Source organism: Leptodactylus fuscus, chromosome 9 (genome assembly GCF_031893055.1).
Source record: "Leptodactylus fuscus isolate aLepFus1 chromosome 9, aLepFus1.hap2, whole genome shotgun sequence".
Lineage (NCBI taxonomy): Eukaryota > Metazoa > Chordata > Amphibia > Anura > Leptodactylidae > Leptodactylus > Leptodactylus fuscus.
In genome coordinates this window covers 36,682,938-36,705,082 of record NC_134273.1, presented here as the reverse complement: position 1 = coordinate 36,705,082, position 22,145 = coordinate 36,682,938, and the positions used below count along the sequence as shown (strand labels likewise).

The 22,145-nt window shown below is 41.2% G+C and overlaps 2 protein-coding genes across 3 annotated transcripts in view; both read left to right on the top strand.

Moving 5' to 3' along the window:
• The window catches only part of LOC142218315 (inter-alpha-trypsin inhibitor heavy chain H3-like), a 57,513-nt gene extending 39,764 nt beyond the window's left edge, over positions 1-17,749 (top strand). Inside the window, exons 10-21 of the mRNA XM_075286940.1 lie at positions 538-663; positions 3,560-3,741; positions 4,495-4,680; positions 9,310-9,449; positions 10,167-10,327; positions 11,398-11,433; positions 12,463-12,495; positions 13,318-13,431; positions 14,599-14,800; positions 15,006-15,178; positions 15,673-15,784; positions 17,323-17,749. Coding sequence (XP_075143041.1) covers positions 538-663; positions 3,560-3,741; positions 4,495-4,680; positions 9,310-9,449; positions 10,167-10,327; positions 11,398-11,433; positions 12,463-12,495; positions 13,318-13,431; positions 14,599-14,800; positions 15,006-15,178; positions 15,673-15,784; positions 17,323-17,464 — 1,607 coding nt within the window. The 3' untranslated portion in view covers positions 17,465-17,749. The remainder of the gene's footprint in view (positions 1-537; positions 664-3,559; positions 3,742-4,494; positions 4,681-9,309; positions 9,450-10,166; positions 10,328-11,397; positions 11,434-12,462; positions 12,496-13,317; positions 13,432-14,598; positions 14,801-15,005; positions 15,179-15,672; positions 15,785-17,322) is intronic.
• Positions 17,750-19,400: 1,651 nt separating this feature from the next.
• The window catches only part of LOC142218314 (inter-alpha-trypsin inhibitor heavy chain H3-like), a 57,684-nt gene continuing 54,939 nt past the window's right edge, over positions 19,401-22,145 (top strand). Inside the window, exon 1 of one of the 2 annotated variants that reach the window (XM_075286939.1) lies at positions 19,401-19,483. Coding sequence is in view for 1 of the 2 variants with exons in the window: in XM_075286937.1 (XP_075143038.1) it covers positions 19,446-19,483 (38 nt within the window). In the remaining variant the exon portion in view is untranslated. The remainder of the gene's footprint in view (positions 19,484-22,145) is intronic. The other variant, XM_075286937.1, reaches the window with a different exon arrangement.

Here is a 22,145-nt window from a genome sequence, read left to right as displayed (position 1 = left end):
ATTAATGCCCCTCATACTGTATAATGCTCCATTAGTGCCTCTACATAATATAATACTCCTTAGTTCCCCTCCATACAGTATAATGCTTCCTAATGCCACCCATACAATATAATGCCATGTTAGTGTGCTGCCCACATAGTATAATGCCATATTAATGCCCCTCAAACTGTATAATGCTACATTAATGCTCTTATCCCTACAGTATAATGCCCCGATATATTGTGTGGGGATACCAATAGGACATTATACCATGTGGAGGCCGCTTATGGGGCTTTGTGTATGTGCACCCCAACTGTTAGGTAGTAGCGTCCTTTACCTTCTGCAGCATACCAGTTAGTGACATTGATCCCTCTACTTCATTTGAGCACCAGGTAAGGTTGAGTTTATTCTGAAATATTTTTTTCCTAATTTTTCATGTCAGGTGCATCTTACCATCCAAAAAATATGGTACTGGGTCATATATTTTCTGATGTTTATTTACAGCAAATAATGCATTTCCCAGGAAAGTTAATGTTAATATATATTGTTTTATCATAGCGACAAACATTAATGACCCCGTACTAAAGGCCATTGAGCTATTAAATACAGCACATGAGAAAAAAACTGTTCCTGAGAGAAGCGTTTCCTTAATCGTCCTCCTCACAGATGGTCAAGCCAATGTAGGTAGGTAAAACGATGTACATTCTGCAATATTCACTATTCTCATAACAAGTCTATAGTAAAGGCGACACATACTAAGAATCCACTGACTAGTAGAGATAAGAAGAAAAGTATGATGGTTACTCTTTTCAATCAGCACTTATTTTATGCTCTCAATATAGTGAAGGACATCCATCTAAACAAAGTTCCATCTCAGATTCCAAGCAATTCATTTAATGTTAAGCAATTTGCTTATAAACTGCAATTTCAAAGGCAAATTTTGCATCTTCTGTATATAAATTGTAACTACACAGCCAGAGAAGCTGAACTGCAATTCCCTTCATGCATGTGTGACAGGAATCTGTCTATTCATCAGTAATTGTGATAGGAGTTTGTGTATATCCTGTGTGTGGAAGGTAGCTCGGTAGCAGCAATGTTGCGGATCCAACCATTCAGAGACAGAGACAAGATGTCTGATGTAGACAGGTTTATTTGGGGAAAACAGCAAAAATAAATAAATTTTCATGGCAGGCACAGAATAAGCAAATTAGAATACATCCTTAACTTTAGGCAAAAACGTCAAACAAAACCCTGCTCGTCCGAGCTCTAACTAGTAACAAAACTTAACTGTACGTGTGGCTTACTAACAGTCACACGAACAAACAAATTACAGCATTACCAGAGGCGTAGCTAGGGGTTCGGCACGGGAGGGCAAGCATATCCAAGTGGGCCCCCAACACAGTTATACCAATATTATCACTATACAGTGACCATATAATGGTCAGGCCTCTACAGACCATTTAGCTGAATAAGGGGCAGTAACATTTTGTGACTTACAGGTGACGTCTCTGACTAATTGTTCACATTTCTAGTCTCTTCCCTCTGGCCCACCATTACCACTTCTTCCAGTTGTGTCTCTGTAAAGTTTGCAGCACAGGCATCTTTGGCTCCTCATTTTTCCAGCAACTTACCCACATTATCCTCACCTACACAAAGTCCTCATCCTGCTATCTCCCTAATTAGAAAATATACAGTATAGAACGAAAAACCCCTGTAAGCGATTAATGCCCCTGTGTGCCCCCTCAGTTAATAATACCTCCTGTATGTCCTATTTGAGGTTGTTCAGGGTCAGACATGTTAATACATGTAGCAGGGGAGGCTTATAAAATAAAAATACACTGACACTTACCTGCATGCTCCGCTCTGTTCCTGTGCTGAACCACCTGTCACCTTCACTACTCTGTACTGTATATGGAGCAGCTGCAGCAGTGACATTAAGCTAATGTGACTTCTTCAGGGAATCCCTACGCTCAGGAATTTAGCAGTATACAGTGTTTGGCTGCCCAGGGTCTTGTCAACATCGCCACTGCAGCTGACAGCTGATCCAACGCAGGTAAAGAGGGAACAATACATTATAAACCCCCCTTGCTGTCTGCATTAAAAGTTATTATCTGGGAAGACACCTTTAAATTAAGAGTGCCTAGCAACTGGCAACGTCTCATGTGTTCCCCCTTCTTAATAGTACTCCTGCATATCCCCTTAAAGGGGTTGACCAAGACAAACTGTTTTTGGCAAGGAGGCCAGGAAAGTGAAAAAAAAGCATACTCATCTGTCCCTGATGTCTCCCACTGCGGTTCCAGTGGAAGTCCCCGCTGCTCGTGATTGCTGAGGCCAATTAGCAGTGTAAGGAAAGGACGTTACAGGTGACATATGAGAGTGATGTTCTGGATCTTCTCCTTAGGCCGCTGACTGACCTCAGTGGTCATGTGTGGTGAGAACTTTAGCTAGAAGAAGCATTGCGGTGCTGCTGGACTGGACTGCAGACATCTGATATTCCTGGACAACCCCTTTAAATCAATAAAGCTCATCTTAAATTAATATAGCCCAATACCCCATAGGTTAATACTTCCTTACATAAATACTGCCTCTCCATATCCCCCTTATATTAATAATACACCTTAATGACCTATTTTATTACCACTGATAGCCCCAATGACCCCTTATATTAATAATACCCCATTAAATTGTTATTTCCCCCTAATAGTAAGCTACTCCTCTGCCCCCCAACCAAATTTTTTTTAAAAAAAAAATACTTACCTGCCTTCAATCCTGATGCACGGACTTGCCCCCGTCATTCCTTCGCTACCTGCTACATGTACTATCAGCGTCCCAGCTCAGGAGGTCTAGTGTAGTGGCATCATCACACTCTGAGTCTGGACGCTGACTTCTTTAGAGGTTACAAGTATATATGGAGGCCACAAGCTCCTAGAGACCTACAGCTTCCTGGTTAATAGAATAGTAGAGCAGGAAGCTGTTTTTCCTGCTCTTGAACGTATTTCAACTGTATCGGTGTCCTGAAGACGTTGATACAGATGAAATATCTGTGCGTTTGCAATGGCTTCAGATTGCGCTCCAGATTGTGGGTCTAGGGCTGCTGCCCCCTCTGCTCCTCTGCTAGCTATGCCTCTGCACAGTAGTCTCACCCATCTCACAATGTCAGGACAGACCCAGGCACTTCCTCTCACTCCCAGGATCCGCCGTGAATTGCAGGATCTGTAGCTTTTTATAGCCCAGTAATGAGCTCAGGATCCACACCTGGGTTGAGGCCTACTCAAGACCTGTCCTGGACCACACATGTCAGAAACCTGGGGCTGATATACCGGGAGTCCAGCACTCTGCATGTCACCTTCTCACACCATCTACACACTCTAGGCTTTACCACCTCCCATTCTCCCACCTCCTCACAATGTTACTCCTCTTGTTACATTTTACCGTTTATGGCAGACTTTTGCTCAGTACCTGGGACTATTGGCAATAACCAGGGTAATAGTTTTTCTATCTTCAACCAAAACTTGCAATTTGTGTTCAGAAGTGTTTTCAATTAACAGATACAATGAATAAATATTTCATTAACTCTTAGGTGAAAGAGATCCTTCAAGGATTCAAGAGAATGTAAAGAGAGCCATAGAAGGGAGATATTCCTTGTACAGTCTTGGTTTTGGTCGGGGTGTTGATTACTCTTTTCTGGAGAAGTTAGCACTGGAAAATTCAGGAATTGCTCGTCGCATATACGAAGACTCAGATGCAGACTTACAACTGAAGGTAACGTTTTATACAGTGTAGGCAGGCAGTGGGAAAGGTTGTGGAGGGAAGATAGATCCCATTAAGGTGGCTCCTCTCCACTTGGTAATGGACAAATCCATATCCAGGTTTTGGGGTTTAATGGTAGACCCGGGCCTGAAGTCTATTCTGGGGTTTGGTAACAGCAGCAGTGGGAGCCTTAAACCCTGTCCAGACAGTTGGGTATGGCTCTCTCCTTCCTGCTGCTGCTGCTGTTGCTGCCGCTGCCGCCGCCGCCGCCGCCGCCAGTATAACCCGAAGGCCCAAACACTCTGTTGTGTGGATCAGGTGCCAGCCTGGTGAGCTTTTGGACTGTACTGCCTTGTGGCTGAAGTAAGCAGTTTGTTTTATGTTTCCTTTTGCTGATGAAAGATATTTGTGTTGAACTTTGTGAACTGCAGCCGATAAAAAGCACCCGTGTGAACCTGAAGAGACCACTCTCCATGTGTTTTTTATTTGCCTGATAACCAGCCCCAAGGTCTCGCAGTTACAACAGTTTTACAGTCTAAGGGGGAGTTCACACTACTGTTGCTAAAGTCCATTGCTGCCTTTCATCATGGGATGACAGCAACAGACTTTACCTGTCAAAGAGAATGTTCATAGACTGACTGTGTCCGTTCCCTTTGACACTAATGTAACCCACATGACAGACGTTAGATTCCATCATGTCATTCATGCAGGATATGGATAGTATATGGTCATTGATTCTTTTCCATTCTTTTTTTTACACTTTAGGGCTTTTATAATGAAATTGCAAATCCAACATTGATTGATATTGAAATACAATATCCCGAAAATGTTATCGCCGACCTCACAAAGAACAATTTCAAACATTACTTTGAAGGCAGTGAAATTGTCGTTGCCGGACGTGTAACAGATAATGACTTAAATTCATTTATTGTGGATGTAAAGGCAGATGGGGTAAGTACAGACTGTGTGCTGGGAATGACATTGCAAGTGACATCATTATTCTGAAATTATTTCTTATTATTAGATTTTACTTTTGGAGGAGTCTCCAGGATAAGCTGCCATGAGTATGTACATGAGTAACACAATTTCTGGTCATTGTATGATTTTTGTCTTGCAGATTTTTTTGCAGTCTTCCAATGTGTAGGATCTCTCTTCTCTCTAGATATCTATATACCCTGACTAGAGATTAGCACCAATAGACAGCACATGGAGAAAACAGGAGATTCTGCTCCCTATCTCTCTCTCTGGAAGCCTTCCCACAGAGTAAACACGTGTGTATTTTTGCAAAATACACGTGTAAAAATAAGACTCCCATTGACTTCAATGACATTTTACAGGCGTATTTTTACATGTGTATTTTTACATGTATATTTTGCAAAAATACACGCGTGTTTACTCCGTGTGAAGGCTCCCTATCTCTCACTCACTGAGAAACACCATGGAGGATATTATGCCACAGTACGGAATAATTTTGATTAATGCTTTTTCGTTCAGACAGAGAACTTACTACTAGCTGCAGAAGTATGTATGTGCCTGTGTCTCAGCTTCTCATTTGGCTCCTCTTCCCTCCCCTCTCTTTAGATTTTTAAAAGGTAAGGGGGAAAAAAAAAAAGACACTGGTAGGTGATAAAATAAACAGGGACCAACATTGTTTAAACAGTCTGACATTTGTATCCATCATATAAACTTGGTTGGTATAACAGGCCATCAGATACACATTTTGGAAGATAAGAAAAGAAACAAAAATGATTCACTAAGTCTAGAGGCCTCTTTGGGTTTAAGGGGATAATGTAGGTTTTGAGGCCTTGGGCAATTGTCCAACTAGTCCGCTCCCCCCCCCAAAAAAAAAAAAAAAAAGTGTCTATTACATTATCCAATGTACAGTACAGACCAAAAGTTTGGACACACCTTCTCATTCAAAGAGTTCACTGTATTTTCATGACTATGAAAATTGCAGATTCACATCTGGTGTAGCACCCCATCACTCTCCTTCTTGGTCAAATAGCCCTTACACAGCCTGGAGGTGTGTTTGGGGTCATTGTCTTGTTGAAAAATAAATGATGGTCCAACTAAACGCAAACTGGATGAATAACATGCCGCTACAAGATGCTGTGGTAGCCATGCTGGTTCAGTATGCCTTCAATTTTGAATAAATCCCCAACAGTGTCACCAACAAAGCATCCCCCACACCATCACACCTCCTCCTCCATGCTTCACGGTGGGAACCAAAGCAAAAGGTGGCTACTTTGAAAAACCTAGAATATAAGACATATTTTCAGTTGTTTCACACTTTTTTGTTAAGTATATGTGGAATTCATGTGTAAATTCATTGTTTTGATGCCTTCAGTGTGAATCTACAATTTTCATAGTCATGAAAATACAGAAAACTCTTTGAATGAGAAGGTGTGTCCAAACTTTTGGTCTGTACTGTACGTATATAATAATTGTAAGTATTCACAACACATTATTATTAGAGATGAGCGAGTAGTACTTGATTGAGTAGGTATTCGATCAAATACTACAGTATTCGAAATACTCGTACTCGATCAAGTACCAGTCGCTATTCGAATGTAAAAGTTTGATGCAGAACCAGCATTGATTGGCCGAATGCTATACAGTCGGCCAATCAACGCTGGTTCCTACCTTTAGAAGTCTTCTCCGTGCAGCTTCCCCGCGGCGTCTTCCGGCTCTTCATTCACTCTGCCAGGCATCGGGCCTGGGCAGAGCCGACTGCGCATGTCCGCTTGTAGTGCAGACATGCGCAGTCAGCTCTGCCCAGGCCCGATGCCTGGCAGAGTGAATTCAGAGCCGGAAGATGCTGCGGGGGGACTGCAAGGAGAAGACTTCTCGGAGGATTCAGCCCAACCCTCACTCGTGGAATTGGTAAGTATTAGAGATGAGCGAACACTAAAATGTTCGAGGTTCGAAATTCGATTCGAACAGCCGCTCACTGTTCGAGTGTTCGAATGGGTTTCGAACCCCATTATAGTCTATGGGGAACATAAACTCGTTAAGGGGGAAACCCAAATTCGTGTCTGGAGGGTCACCAAGTCCACTATGACACCCCAGGAAATGATACCAACACCCTGGAATGACACTGGGACAGCAGGGGAAGCATGTCTGGGGGCATAAAAGTCACTTTATTTCATGGAAATCCCTGTCAGTTTGCGATTTTCGCAAGCTAACTTTTCCCCATAGAAATGCATTGGCCAGTGCTGATTGGCCAGAGTACGGAACTCGACCAATCAGCGCTGGCTCTGCTGGAGGAGGCGGAGTCTAAGATCGCTCCACACCAGTCTCCATTCAGGTCCGACCTTAGACTCCGCCTCCTCCGGCAGAGCCAGCACTGATTGGCCGAAGGCTGGCCAATGCATTCCTATACGAATGCAGAGACTTAGCAGTGCTGAGTCAGTTTTGCTCAACTACACATCTGATGCACACTCGGCACTGCTACATCAGATGTAGCAATCTGATGTAGCAGAGCCGAGGGTGCACTAGAACCCCTGTGCAAACTCAGTTCACGCTAATAGAATGCATTGGCCAGCGCTGATTGGCCAATGCATTCTATTAGCCCGATGAAGTAGAGCTGAATGTGTGTGCTAAGCACACACATTCAGCTCTACTTCATCGGGCTAATAGAATGCATTGGCCAGCGCTGATTGGCCAGAGTACGGAACTCGACCAATCAGCGCTGGCTCTGCTGGAGGAGGCGGAGTCTAAGATCGCTCCACACCAGTCTCCATTCAGGTCCGACCTTAGACTCCGCCTCCTCCGGCAGAGCCAGCGCTGATTGGCCGAAGGCTGGCCAATGCATTCCTATACGAATGCAGAGACTTAGCAGTGCTGAGTCAGTTTTGCTCAACTACACATCTGATGCACACTCGGCACTGCTACATCAGATGTAGCAATCTGATGTAGCAGAGCCGAGGGTGCACTAGAACCCCTGTGCAAACTCAGTTCACGCTAATAGAATGCATTGGCCAGCGCTGATTGGCCAATGCATTCTATTAGCCCGATGAAGTAGAGCTGAATGTGTGTGCTAAGCACACACATTCAGCACTGCTTCATCACGACAATACAATGCATTAGCCAGTGCTGATTGGCCAGAGTACGGAATTCGGCCAATCAGCACTGGCTCTGCTGGAGGAGGCGGAGTCTAAGGTCGGACCTGAATGGAGACTGGTGTGGAGCGATCTTAGACTCCGCCTCCTCCAGCAGAGCCAGCGCTGATTGGTCGAGTTCCGTACTCTGGCCAATCAGCGCTGGCTAATGCATTCTATTAGCCCGATGAAGTAGAGCTGAATGTGTGTGCTTAGCACACACATTCAGCTCTACTTCATCGGGCTAATAGAATGCATTGGCCAATCAGCGCTGGCCAATGCATTCTATTAGCTTGATGAAGCAGAGTGTGCACAAGGGTTCAAGCGCACCCTCGGCTCTGATGTAGCAGAGCCGAGGCTGCACAAGGGTTCAAGCGCACCCTCGGCTCTGCTACATCAGAGCCGAGGGTGCGCTTGAACCCTTGTGCACACTCTGCTTCATCAAGGTAATAGAATGCATTGGCCAGCGCTGATTGGCCAATGCATTCTATTAGCCCGATGAAGTAGAGCTGAATGTGTGTGCTAAGCACACACATTCAGCACTGCTTCATCACGCCAATACAATGCATTAGCCAGTGCTGATTGGCCAGAGTACGGAATTCGGCCAATCAGCGCTGGCTCTGATGGAGGAGGCGGAGTCTAAGGTCGGACCTGAATGGAGACTGGTGTGGAGCGCTCTTAGACTCCGCCTCCTCCAGCAGAGCCAGCGCTGATTGGTCGAGTTCCGTACTCTGGCCAATCAGCGCTGGCCAATGCATCCCTATGGGAAAAAGTTTATCTCACAAAAATCACAATTACACACACGATAGAGCCCCAAAAAGTTATTTTTAATAACATTCCCCCCTAAATAAAGGTTATCCCTAGCTATCCCTGCCTGTACAGCTATCCCTGTCTCATAGTCACAAAGTTCACATTCTCATATGACCCGGATTTGAAATCCACTATTCGTCTAAAATGGAGGTCACCTGATTTCGGCAGCCAATGACTTTTTCCAATTTTTTTCAATGCCCCCGGTGTCGTAGTTCCTGTCCCACCTCCCCTGCGCTGTTATTGGTGCAAAAAAGGCGCCAGGGAAGGTGGGAGGGGAATCGAATTTTGGCGCACTTTACCACGCGGTGTTCGATTCGATTCGAACATGGCGAACACCCTGATATCCGATCGAACATGTGTTCGATAGAACACTGTTCGCTCATCTCTAGTAAGTATAATTTGATCGAATGTTGCCTACCCCTGAAACGAGCATTTTCCCCCCCATAGACTATAATAGGGTTCGATATTCGATTCGCGTATAATACTCGAAACGAATATCAAACCTCGAACATTTTACTGTTCGCTCATCTCTCATTATTATCAGTAATACCAGTTATCATGTAATAGTTAACATAACATAATCCACTTTGTTCCCTGCTTTATTCCTACTAAGTGTTATAAAAAACATGCCATATTGTGACACATGACCAAATGGCGTTTTTTCGAATAGGCAGAGAAACCTATGAAATATACTGAAAATGTCCAACTTCAGACCGAGGATGATGCGAGCAAACAGCAGAAGTACATCTTTGGTGACTTTACAGAGCGACTCTGGGCTTATCTTACCATACAGCAACTACTGGAAAAACGGTTTGTGAATGGGACAAGTCGTTCACATTTCAGATTTTTTTCAAATACAGCAATTCTTTCCCAAAGGGTAAACTAGAGATTGTGATACGTTGTAGCAATCATTGTAGTCACATTTACTACTGCATCAGTGAAGAAGGAGGCTATTTTTTAGTGACATGAGTGCTTTTTATTTATGCCATTTTAAGGACTATCCAATGTTTTGCTTTTTATTCAAGTTTTATGTGAGTGAAATGGTAAAACAATGGCAGTATGGCCCTTTTGATTTTTTTTTCAGCATATGCCGTATGGGTAAAATATATAATTTGTTTGTTTGATTTTGTTTATTTATATATATTTCAAATATGGGGAAAGGGGGTGATTAGAATGTTTTAGGTTTTTATTGATTTTTTTAAATGCTTTTTTTTTAAAGTTTTTTTCTTCCGCATATTTTGCTGTGTTTTGAGGAAAATCCATGAGTGTTTTTAGCAGAAGGGTGACATAGAGCATTTATATATATATTTAGCATTCCTTTGGAAGACTCTTGACTTTGGCTCAAAAAACAGCAAAATCTGAAATAAAAAATACAACTTTTCGGTAATGTGTGACCTTTGCTCAAATGAACTTTTATGAGCTCTTATGAGAACAGAGTAAGAGAGGCTACAATGTATGTAGTGAGTAGAGATGATGGAATCTGTCTACTGTATCTGTAATCTGTAATACCATGTTACTTACTTGAAGGGTTTATGCAGACGCATCAGAAAAAGCAAACCTGACAGCAAAAGCACTCGAGCTCTCATTGAAGTTCAAGTTTGTCACTCCTTTAACATCCATGGTAGTTACAAAGCCAGAAGAAGAAGACAAGGAAGAAGAAACATTAATTGCTGATAAATTTGTGGACGGTGAGAACATTTCTTATAAGTAACAGTAGTGGAATAACCAGAATGATATAAATACTTTAAAGGAGTAGTCTGATCATATCTAGTTACCTCCTATCCTTGAGGTCCTCTTCTGGCCTCCTGGGCAACAACTAAGGCCTGCCACCAGGGTATAATAGTTTCACTTCTAGCTTGTCAAACCGTAACAAATCTTTGGGCTGAGCCATCTAAACCAGACACGAATCTTCAGAGGTTCACCCATCTCCACTACTGATTTTTAAATCCTGTACAGATTATGGATCATGGTGAACCCAAATTTGTTCCTCCAGTAGATCATCACAGTATACTGTACATAGTGGAAGTGGGCTTGGTATCTCTTTTATCTTGCTTAAAATATACATATTGTTCCTGGTTTACACAGTATAATCCCCCATCAGTTCCCCCACACACACCATTAGCAGCACTAGGGACAAACAGTCATCCCCTGCCCGCTGTCCTCCAGCCTGATACCTTACATGCTTACTGATCCATGCTGCCGCTAGTGCAGGGGATCAGGTCTTGGGGACAGATGAAGGTTTCTCCCAGCCACTGTCATAATGATAGAGCCAGGAGGCAGGGGTCCGAACGGCAGCAATTGCCTGCTTCACTACTGTACATAGATGAACTTTGGAGGAAGCTGTTTGGGATGCTTCTCCACAGGACGCCAGGTGCTGCTATATCCATCTTCAGGGTGCATTCTACTCTGCATGAATTTTAAGTTGACTGGATGGAAAAACACTGCAGGTAGCCAGAACTGATGCCTCTTGTGCCAGAACCGATCCCATTGGAAACTATGGAATACATTCTGGCAACAGTATCCCTCCAGGTTGTGTGCAGCATGCTGGAGGGAAACTGATAAAAAGGATATGCATATTAGAACGCACACTAAGTTATAGACTTTGTTGTTGGGGAACCCAAAGATCAGCTGGTTCCAGAGAAACCACAACATAAATGAATGAGACCTGCTGAAAAGTTTTAGAATTCATTTTCGCTTGCACCGTGTGATCATTCCTGTATGTAAACCCATAAATGTTTCTAATGTTTCGTTTTAATAGGGCAAAGTCAACCTTATTATATTTCAACAAAGCTAGGTAAGATATTCTTTACATAGAAGTAACTTTATTTTATATATATATGAAAGAGTCTTCACCCTTTGTGGGGTTTTTTTTTTATACATAATAAGAATTTCTCATTTCTGTTCGGTTCTGTGTTGTCATTCAGATATTTTATGGCAGTATAGCATCGAATTGGTCACTTTATTTATGTATTTGTCACTATTTGAGGCAGATAAGATGTAGATATTGGTGTGCTTGGCATATATGGATGCCGTGAAGAATTTTGAGACAGCACTGAAATAGATAGAAATCAACATGTGGAGTGTTGTGAGAGCACTGAGAGACACTTAGAAATCAGCTGTCATAGCCTTGTATCACAGAATACTCTGCCTAAAATATATACAATACCCCAACCCCAAAACTGAATGTATATCTGCACCATACACACATATATGGTACATCTTCAGAGCTGTTCACACATTAAAGTGTATCTAAACTTTCACACAACTTTTACTTTCCTAGCAATCTTTGTGCTAATAAATGTTGTAACCTAATTTATTTGGGAATTTTGGCTTTTTTTCTGTAAAATTTTGTGCTTCTTTGTTCTTTCACCTATGTTTCACATCAAACATTTATTTCAGGCATTCTAAATGTGTCATATGAAAGACACATTTATATAGCACTGTTCAGTATTTTATAATGCTTGATATGTAACTGTTTGGAATGAGCCTCAGCCTCGGCTTCTTTACACTCCAATACTGAGAGTAACAATCCAAACTAGCCAATGAGCTACTTCCTATGACCAAAGATAACCAGGACCACATTCTCTAAACCCATTGATACATATACAGAGGTTCCTCTACTTAGTCATCTGTGCCACTGAAAGAACAATGCTGATAAAGCAGCCCTCCACCACTATTAGTGGGTAGGTGTAGTGTACAATATGTAAGCGCAATAGTTTCTGATGCATGGTTTGCAGAGGCCACACATCCGAGCACATATCTAAGGTTGTGTTTAACTACATGGAAAAGGCTTTATTAATGTGCTTTTATTCTCTTTCTCCAGTTTCAGCAACTTCATCTCAGCCTCCAGCATTTGGTAAGGAATTCTTTATACTTAAAGTGGTTTACCCATCTTGGATATATATGGCATATCCATAAGATATACAATATCTGGTAAGACCTGCAGCTGCAATGAGTGGAGAATATGTCCTGAATCTGTGGCAAGTCCTTTTACGTCTATTGGACTTCCTAGGGTAGATGAGCCTCCCTGTTGGATCCGCATCTATGATCTATTCATGACTTATCCTTTGGATACATCATCAATACTCCAGTGAAGATACCCCATTACTAAAACATAAAACCTCTCATCCATATGGTTGTATTGCTGTTTAAAGCAACCTCCAATAATTTAATATCACTAGTTTTATACCCAGAATTTCTATATAACGCTATGTATTACTCAAACTAGATGTTTAAAGTGAAGATCCATATTTAATTGGCTATATAGGTACAGTATATTAAAAAGTTTACATACCCTGGCAGATTTTTGGGGGGTTTTTGGCCTTTTTTCAGAGAATACGAAAACTTTTCCTCCACTCATGGTTAGTGGTTGGTTGAAGCCATTTATTGTCAAACGTCTGTGCTTTCTCTTTTTAAATAGGTAATAAAAAGAGCCCCTTCATTCTCAGGGTTTCTAAGGATCCTAAAGGTTGGATTGTATAGTGATACGCCATCAATATATGAGAAGGGAAACCTCCTATAACTATGTCTGTATACAGACATATTACTGTATTGTTCATGTGCTCTGGCTCTGCTTGCACTAAGTGTTTTTTTTTTTTTTTTTTACAATACATTCTACATGCGAACAATGACTAGTATAACCATATACTCATTCTCATGCTACTACTTCTATTAATAGTGGATTCTGACCCTCATTTTGTGATAAATATTCCACAAAAGAATGACTCACTGTGCTTCAATATTCAAGAGGAGCCAGGTGTGATCCTAAATCTTATCGAGGATAAAGAACTAGGTAAGATATGTTTTTTTTTCTGTTAAAATTCTGCTAAATCTGTCCAGGTCCAGAATTTGTTTTATTGAGAAAAGCAGTGACCCTGAAGTTCAAGTTGTTTTAATTAACGTAAAAAAGGTGAATCAATGCTGGTTCTGCAGCAGGCTCATCCTTGCTAGTTGGGAGAGCTGGTAGCTTGCTGTTATGAGGGAGCTTACTTTTTCTCATAGGAATGAATTGACCAGCGTTGATTGCCCAGTGTACAGCATTCGGCCAATCAATCTGGTTCTGCTGGAGGCTTGTCTGTGATGAGGCGGAGTCTAAGATTGGACCACAGCCACAGGCTCATCTTTGCTAGTCTGGAGAGCTGGCAGCTTGTGGTTACAAGAGGAGCTTACTTTTTATCAGCGCAACTGCAAGCACTGTGCAGTTAAAGCGCACGGACCCCATAGAATATAATGGGGTCTGTGCGCCTTAACTGCACAGCGCTCCTCCTAAACCCTCTCCTCCTGCTACTCGTGGACTTGGTGACTCTCCTTTAGTCTAATAGTGGTTTCCCCTGAAAGGAACATTTTTAACCCATAGACTATAATAGGATTCAATACTCGATCGAGTAGTTGAATATTGAGGCTCTACGCGAAACGAATATCGAATATTTCACTGTTCGCTCATCTCTAGTCTTGAATAGAACTCAGCCCAGATGTAGGTCCTGGGCTCATTACTGGCTATAAAATCCTGCAGAGCCTGCACTTCAGGGCAGATCCTGGGAGCAAGAGGAGGTGTCTGGGTCTGTCTTGAAACACTGAGAGTCTGGTGAGACCGTACTGTGCTACTTTGTTTTGTTCATGTGGTTGAAAGTAAGCCACACATATAGTTAGTTTTTTACTGTTTAGTTAGAGCTCGGACAAGCGAGGTTTTGTTTGCCGTTTTGCCTGAAGATAAGGCTGTATTTTATTTTTGCTTATTCTGTACCTGACGTGAAGGTTTATTTATTTTTGCTGTTTTTCCAAATAAACCTGTTTGCACCAGACTCTGTGTCCCTGTCTCTGACTGATTGGGTTCGCACCACTGCTGCCACCACGAGCTAACTTCCCCACAATATATATTTAGTTTTTTACTTAAAAAGATTTGCTTTATTTGTAAAAAAAATAAATAAATCCTGATGTCAGTAGTTTCTGCTTCATTTAGGTATTGCAGTCAATGGGGAACTTATTGGAAACAAGAAAGTTGACAATGTCATATCAAATGAAACTTATTTTGGAAGATTTGGGATTATACACAGAGAGATGAAGATAAGAATTGAGGTGACCACGGAGAAAATCACAATCCTGAACCATAAAGACAGAAAAACCTTCTCATGGGAGAAAACAAAGTCTATAAGCAAGGAAGGGTAAGACATGTATAATTCATTTGAACTAGTAATAGTAGACTGGTGCAGTGATCAGCTGGTCAGTGCCGATTCAGTTCCAGAAAGTTACGACCGGCCACAAATTAATTCATACCTGGCAACTTCATAGAAAGTCACCTGGTCCACTGCAATGATCGACCTACTATGAAGGTCTGTTCATCTCATTTCTACATTTCTTCTGCTCCAGGTTTAATCTGGTAGTCAACAAAAGAAGTGATGTGACCTTTTCATTTGGAGAAGGAGCAACTTTTGTTATCATTCTGCATGAAGTTTGGAAAGGTCACCCTCTCCACAGGGATTTCTTAGGTTTTTACACGTTGGATGACCATACATTTTCTGATGGAGTCCATGGACTGCTAGGTAACCTTTTGTTTTTTACATGATATACTCAGGATGTTGCATATTTATCATGAATTTATGGTGCATGTTCTACACCAAATATCTGCAAAGATTTACTGTACATTTCATGTGGATAGAGATTTTAAATCCCATTCACATATATCCGAAAATACTGGCACAAAATTCAGGGCATGCTATGGATCTGAAAAATGTCAAAAATACATGACATCTAATGTTTGTAGCTAAAACTGATATCCAAGCAGAGACTCTCAAAAAGCTGAAACACTCGGCATGTAACGTCTGATCATAAATTTACAATTTTGATTCAAAAATATATTTTCCACACAACAAAAACCTATACTAACAAAAACTGTATATTTAAGTTCAAGCGCTCAAAAAAGCTATGCTCTCTGTACCACTAACCACCCCTACAAAAGCGTATAAGTAGACTCCCTTTAATGGAAATTTTGCTCTTCTTTTCTCATGTTTCTACTTTCTTAATATTACTTTTCAAGGACAATTCTTTCATGGAATCAGTTATGAAATATCTAATGTTCACCAAACGGATAACCCAGATAAACCAGATGCAACAATGAAAGTGAAGAATAAGCTGCTGACAGTGACAAGGTAGGTACATAATACTGATACATAATCACAGGCTATGTGGACATAAAGTAGGCCGAGATCTCATGTTAAATCCCAGAACATTGTATTGGGAGTAGGGTTGAGCGATCGGGATTGGAAAAGATCGGATTCCAATCGGTGATCGAGTAAATTTCATGATCGAGATCGGAATTCCGACCCGATCTTTTCCAGTGGGATCGAGATCGGAGGTTATCTCAAGATCGGCTCAACCCTAAAAGTGACTTTTCCCATAGAAAAGCATTGACTAGGGTTGAAGATCGGGATCGGAAAAGATCGGATTCCGATCGGCGATCGAGCAAATTTCACAATCGAGATCTGCTGGAAAATGATCGGAAATCGGATTTTAATATCGATCTTGAAATCTCAAGATCGGCTCAACCCCAAGGGCCTATTCACACGGTGTGTAATATGGAGTGTAATTTTTACACGTGTAAAAAATTTACACGTGTATTTTGGAGTGTTTTTTTTTACACGTTTTTTTTCAGTAGCGTTTACGGAGCGTTTTTTGGAGCATTACGCGTTTAAAAAAAACGCTTCCGTAAACGCTCCAAAAAACGCTCCGTAAATGCTACTGAAACGCCACGTGTAAAAAAAACATTCCAAAATACACGTGTAAATTTTTTACACGTGTAAAAATTACACTCCAAATTACACGCCATTTTTACTCTGTGTGAATAGGCCCTAATTGGGAGCCTTAGTTCAAAAATGAGGACACCATTGTCCAAAAACTGAGCACTCCTTAGTTCACTGTCTTAAAATAATCAAAGTTTTGGATCATAAATCAATTGTGCAGGCAGATTACAGTTCTTGTGTGATAAAGGTGAACTGGTACAAACACATATAGGAATACATTGTTTGTATGATATACAGTGCAGCATAATGTAAAGTTTACTCTGGTGCAAAAGTATGCATTCTTCTGAATTTGCTTTATTAATGGTAGTTACTTTCCTGTTGGTGCTCAAACCGGTAGGTTGGGGCTTATCCATTGATTGAGAAATCTGTCCAACGGCACTGTGATGATGTCATCAAACCTCTGGCACAATAAGGGCTTAGCAACACTAGTGAATGGCTCCAAGGCTACTGCACCTGGCCTGGAATCATACATAGACTTCAGCAGAGCATAGACAGAACTACTAACACAACCACTGCTACTGTATGGTGGTGGTCATCCTAGCCCTAGACAATGAACAGTGAAGAGAGACCAATATCTGGCAAGATGAATACGACTATCAAATGAATGTATCCAAATATATTAATATTTTAATAATAGCTTTCCCATGTCTCCCCTAGATGGGAATACCCCACTATAATCTGCCGCTGACCCTCCCTAGGGATTACGTGTCCTTTACTTTTTAGGCTTGGACTGATTGGAAATGCATCTTGGTATTGTAGTTCCGGAACAGCAGACATTTAGTATATAGAAATAGTAGTAGGATTTCACACTTATATTTTTTCCTCCATTAGTGTTAAGTATTCAGACTCCTATAATATTTGTTTATTTTATTATGGTGTCGTTTTAGGGGTGTACAAAGAAACTACCAAACAGACCACAAGAATGGCATGAAAATTCCCTGCTGGTTTGTGCATTTCAATGGAAATGGTCTAATTGATGGAACCCATACCGATTACATTGTACCTGATATTTTCAGTATTTCTTATTAGAAGTGATTCTAGAATGTTAGTTTAATGATTCTGTATAATTTAGGACACAATATTCATCTAATTAATTATATTGGAATATTAATTAATGAAGTGTCCCTGCAGTCTTATTAAACTTTTCAAGTCAAGCACAACTTAACATTTAGAGTACCTGCACAGGGCACCTACTTACTGGTTTGTTTCTTTCAAGACATCTTTCAAACACCTTAAATCAAAGCAGGATTCATTAAAACGGAATATCTTACAGTATTGTATTAGAGAAGATAACTGTAACATGACAATGCTAAAACTGTTCTTATACAGTATATTGAATAATACTATAATTTCTATATTATATATTTTGTAATGGAAATTAAATACATTTATAATTCAATGACTTTCCTTGTCTTGATCTATTAAATGGTTACTCAATTTTCAGACAACTAATTTAATACACCATGTGGTTCTGGACTAAAAATAAAATAAACTTCATTTAAAAATGGCCAACGGACATGCGCAGTTGGTGCTTTTTGGAGAAGTGAACAGGAGAGAGAGAAGAAGACAGAGGCTGTCGCTGGAGAGTTTTCAAGCAGCACTGGGAACACCCCCAATGCTGTTTGAGCGCAGGGAATGCCCCCAGTGCTGCGAGAAAACTCATTTGCATAAGCAAGAATGAAGATATTTCTAAGGAACGATGACGCAGATCAGGGTAGTAAAGGTAAGAGGAGAATAGCCTTTCTTAAAGCTATTCCTACATGTATTTAGTTTAAAAAAAAAGGGTATTCTAGTGATAGAATCCCTTTAAAGGGGTTGTCTGGGATAAAATAATAATTAACCCCTAAATTAAACCCCAACCCCCTGGCTAGCTTCCAATTTACTTTTATTTAAAAAAATATATATAATTACCTATATGCCTGTCCCCCAGGGACACTTTTTGTTAATCCAGTGATGTTCCGTTTCCCCATTTCCAAAACGGAAGGTCTCCATTACTGTCTCCTTCCCCCAACCCCATCAATACTTACGTGTCTTCCTCTCCAGGAACGGCTTCTCCCCTCTTCCTCTCTGCAAGCGATTGCGCAGTCTGGAGGTGCCTGCAATACATAGTGCAGTAGAGTTGGCACTCCATTGTTACTGTGCAGGCATCAGAGGTAACTTCTGGTCTGTGCACGGGCCAGGAGAATGGAAGAGATACGTCTCCTGCGTGCGCACAGTGAAAAGGAGGAGAGGAAGATTGGTAAGTATGATGGGGTGGGGGAGTGGGCTGAGTTAGTTACTTGTGAAGGGCTAGTAGTGGGTGGAATAGCTAGAGACACAGGGAAGGGGTGAAACAGATTGAGAGAGGAGGTGGGGCAGTGAGAGAGCTAGTGTGGAAGGCACACAGGAAGCTAACACTCTGTAAACAAATACAGAAGATTCCAGGAGCACCCAGAGAGACCCAGAAATCACTCAAAACACTGCTAAAGGTATATGGGTGTACTATTAACACATTAATAGCACAAAAGACCTTTTTTTAAATAAAAAAAAAAATACCTGGGAAACCCCTTTAATTCTCAACAACAGTTGTATTGTTATGATAGGGATGCAGGTGGTACCAAAGTAACCAACTCTGGAATACTGAATTGTAGGGCAAGATAACACTTTATACAGCTCTCTCACTAACATCTTCCTCAACTTTTCTGTTCCTCCTCTTTAAAACCTCACTGTTGTCATGCAGAATATACAAAAACGAACTACAAAAGCAACTACAGATCAGCAACACAAAAGCAGAACAGCCATAACATGAGCACATACAATCTGTATCTCTTTGTAACTCTTCTAGTAAAAATTGAATATGTACGGATGTGTGATATGTAAAAAATCTTGTTGCTCAAAACAAGTAAAGCATGACATAACATAACCTAATCCCTACAATAACAGACATGCGTGGGATCTGACTCAAGGGAATGTTGTTGTTGTTGGGACACATTACAATGGACACTGGATAGCTGGGAGGGAGGAGGTCCCGATGTCCAGCTCTATTCCAGGTTTCACCACAGTTAAACAGTGAGTAGTATTACAGATATGCCGATGTTATGTTAGTATGTTTTTTGCCATAGGTATGTTGTATTAAAAGGATACATTGATAGAACAACAGCTGCCTGCTTTCAATCTGAGCGCGCATGAACTACAACCATTTGGACGGTTAACCCTTTAATACCACGTGCTTTTATTTTTAAAGGGAGTCTGTCAGCAGTAACTTGGTTATAAACCTACTCAGAGTCAGTATCTTGTAGAGGTGATTCTACGTTTTCTAACAACACCCCTGTTACTCAACAATGGAGCCCCATTTTCATGTAGTCATTGATTATTCATATGTAAATGAGTCAAAAATGAATAGACTAAAGCCCAGGCAAAACCAAGGGACAACCAACAGATTTCCTAGAGCCATATAAGAGCTTGTTTATTTTATTTTAATTTGGGGGGAGGAACAATGCACAAAAACAAAAATAGTTTTTTGTGTTTTTTTTTAAAATGCTGTTTACCATGTGGTAAACCATATTCTATGGGTGTTTTTTTAATTGTTTATTAAGCTTTATTATCTTCATTATACTTTTTTTCCTTTCTTCCCTTAGGTAGGGTTCACACTACCATTGGTGTCCGATCAGAAGGTGTCCGTTTAATCGCTATCAGTTACTGTCTGTTGCCCATAGACCTCAATGTTAAAAAAAACCAAAAAAAAAACGGACACTCAAGATAAAATTGCATTAAAATTAATGGAATTTGAAAACAGACCAGCTAGTGTCTGTTGCTAAAATCTTGTACGGACAATATTCATGGACACTGCTGAGCGGATGACAATGGTAGTGTGAATGCCACCTTAGGGGACCTGAAGAAGTAATTGTTTGATCAATTCTACAATACTTTGGAATATATCACATTGTATCTTATCAGTGATTACTGATCCGTAGACCTATATTAGGTCTATAGCTGCCACAGTAAAACATCCATCCCCCTTTCTAAAGATTGGACCACCAAAACCTGATATTGATGACCTATCATATGGATATCTTATTTTAAGGATAGATCTGGGGATGTCCTGGAAAACCTCTTTGAGGCTAAGGCCGCACATAGCGAGCTGCAACCAAAAAGCGCCAGTGTTTCTGTAGGTATGCGACAATTTTTGAAATCGCAGCATGTCACCTGCAGATATTTTTCTGCAGTGTGTGGAAGGCATTATCCAGAATCCCATCCACTTTGCAGTTACTGTAAAATGCAGTGTTTTTTGCAGCAAAATTGGGGTGGATATACTATATGGAGCCTCGGCCTGAATGGCAGCTGTAGACCCACCATACAGGGTTAAGCATTGCTATGAATATTTGTATTTATATAAAACTATCCGACATTCCTTACTAAATCCCTTGAGGAATGCAGTGAAACATCTCATGCTGTTTGCTTCCAGTTTGTGTTGCAGAAAGGAAACAGTTCTTGTTCCTTTTGGATATTTTGGACATTTATCTGTTGGATTTTTTATTTTTTAATTATAAACTGGATACAAAATACTTAAGACATCACAAAGGTAAATGATAAGAATATACAATCACAAGCCGCAATAAATCACATCAGTCCTAAACTACAATGTCACAATTAAAAGAGAGAGATCCATGTACAGTATAATAGTAAGTGTAATAGTATCACGTGTTTCCTGTTTACTCCCAGCAAATGTAAAGGTGAAAAACCAAACCAAATAGGCTGCAATTCATTTATCTGAACAAGGAAGAGGCAATGCTAGTGTGAACCTAACATCACCTTTATAAATTATTAAATGATGTCTACCTTGCTCAGTCGCCTCCAGCCCGCCGTTCCGTAGAAATACCATTTTTTACCGGTATTAAAATGAGTTCTCTCAAAGCAATGGGGACGGGCCCCAGCAGCACTCGAACGGCAATGGGGGCATCCCCATTGCTGCCAGAGAACTGTCTCCAGAGAACGCCCCCATCTTCAGCTGCATCCTCCCCTTCTCTCGTCATCTTCCGTCTGGGTCAACTGCGATGCCTGCGCAGTCGGCTCTACAAGTGAGACACAAGTAGAGCTGACTGCGCATGCCGGCCGGCGGCCGCCGGCCGGCATGTGCACTCGGCTCTGCTGGTGTCTCACTGGCAGAGGCAACTGCGCAGGCGTTGCAGTTTGACAGACACGGAAGACAGAAGAGGCGGTTGCAGCTGAAGATGAAGGCGTCGCTGGAGACAGTTCTCTGGCAGCAATGGGGATGCCCCCATTGCTGTTTGAGCGCTGGGGCCCGCCCTCATTGCTGTGAGATAACTCATTTGCATACTGGTAAAAAACGGTATTTCTACTGAACGGCGTAGATCACTTCTGTGCGTAGTGATCTCCTTTTAACCTGATGTTGATTATAGAGCCTGACGTAGTTGGGAGTAAGGATCTCCGATAACGCTCCTTCTCACACTTGAGGTGAAGCAGTCAGTCACTGACATTACTGCCCAGTGCTGTCACGGTCTCATACAAGGAATGGGAGTTGATCTCCAGTATGGAACTCACCACGGACTGTATCCTTCTGTCACCCACCACCTGTACTAGGTTTATTTCTTTCCTTTTTGTCTTAAAATTAAAACACTTTTAAATTTACTTAGTGAACTTTACCTTAAAAAAACGCAGTGGAAAAAATGAATCAGAAATGCATCGCATTTTTTTCTGCAAGAGTTTTCAT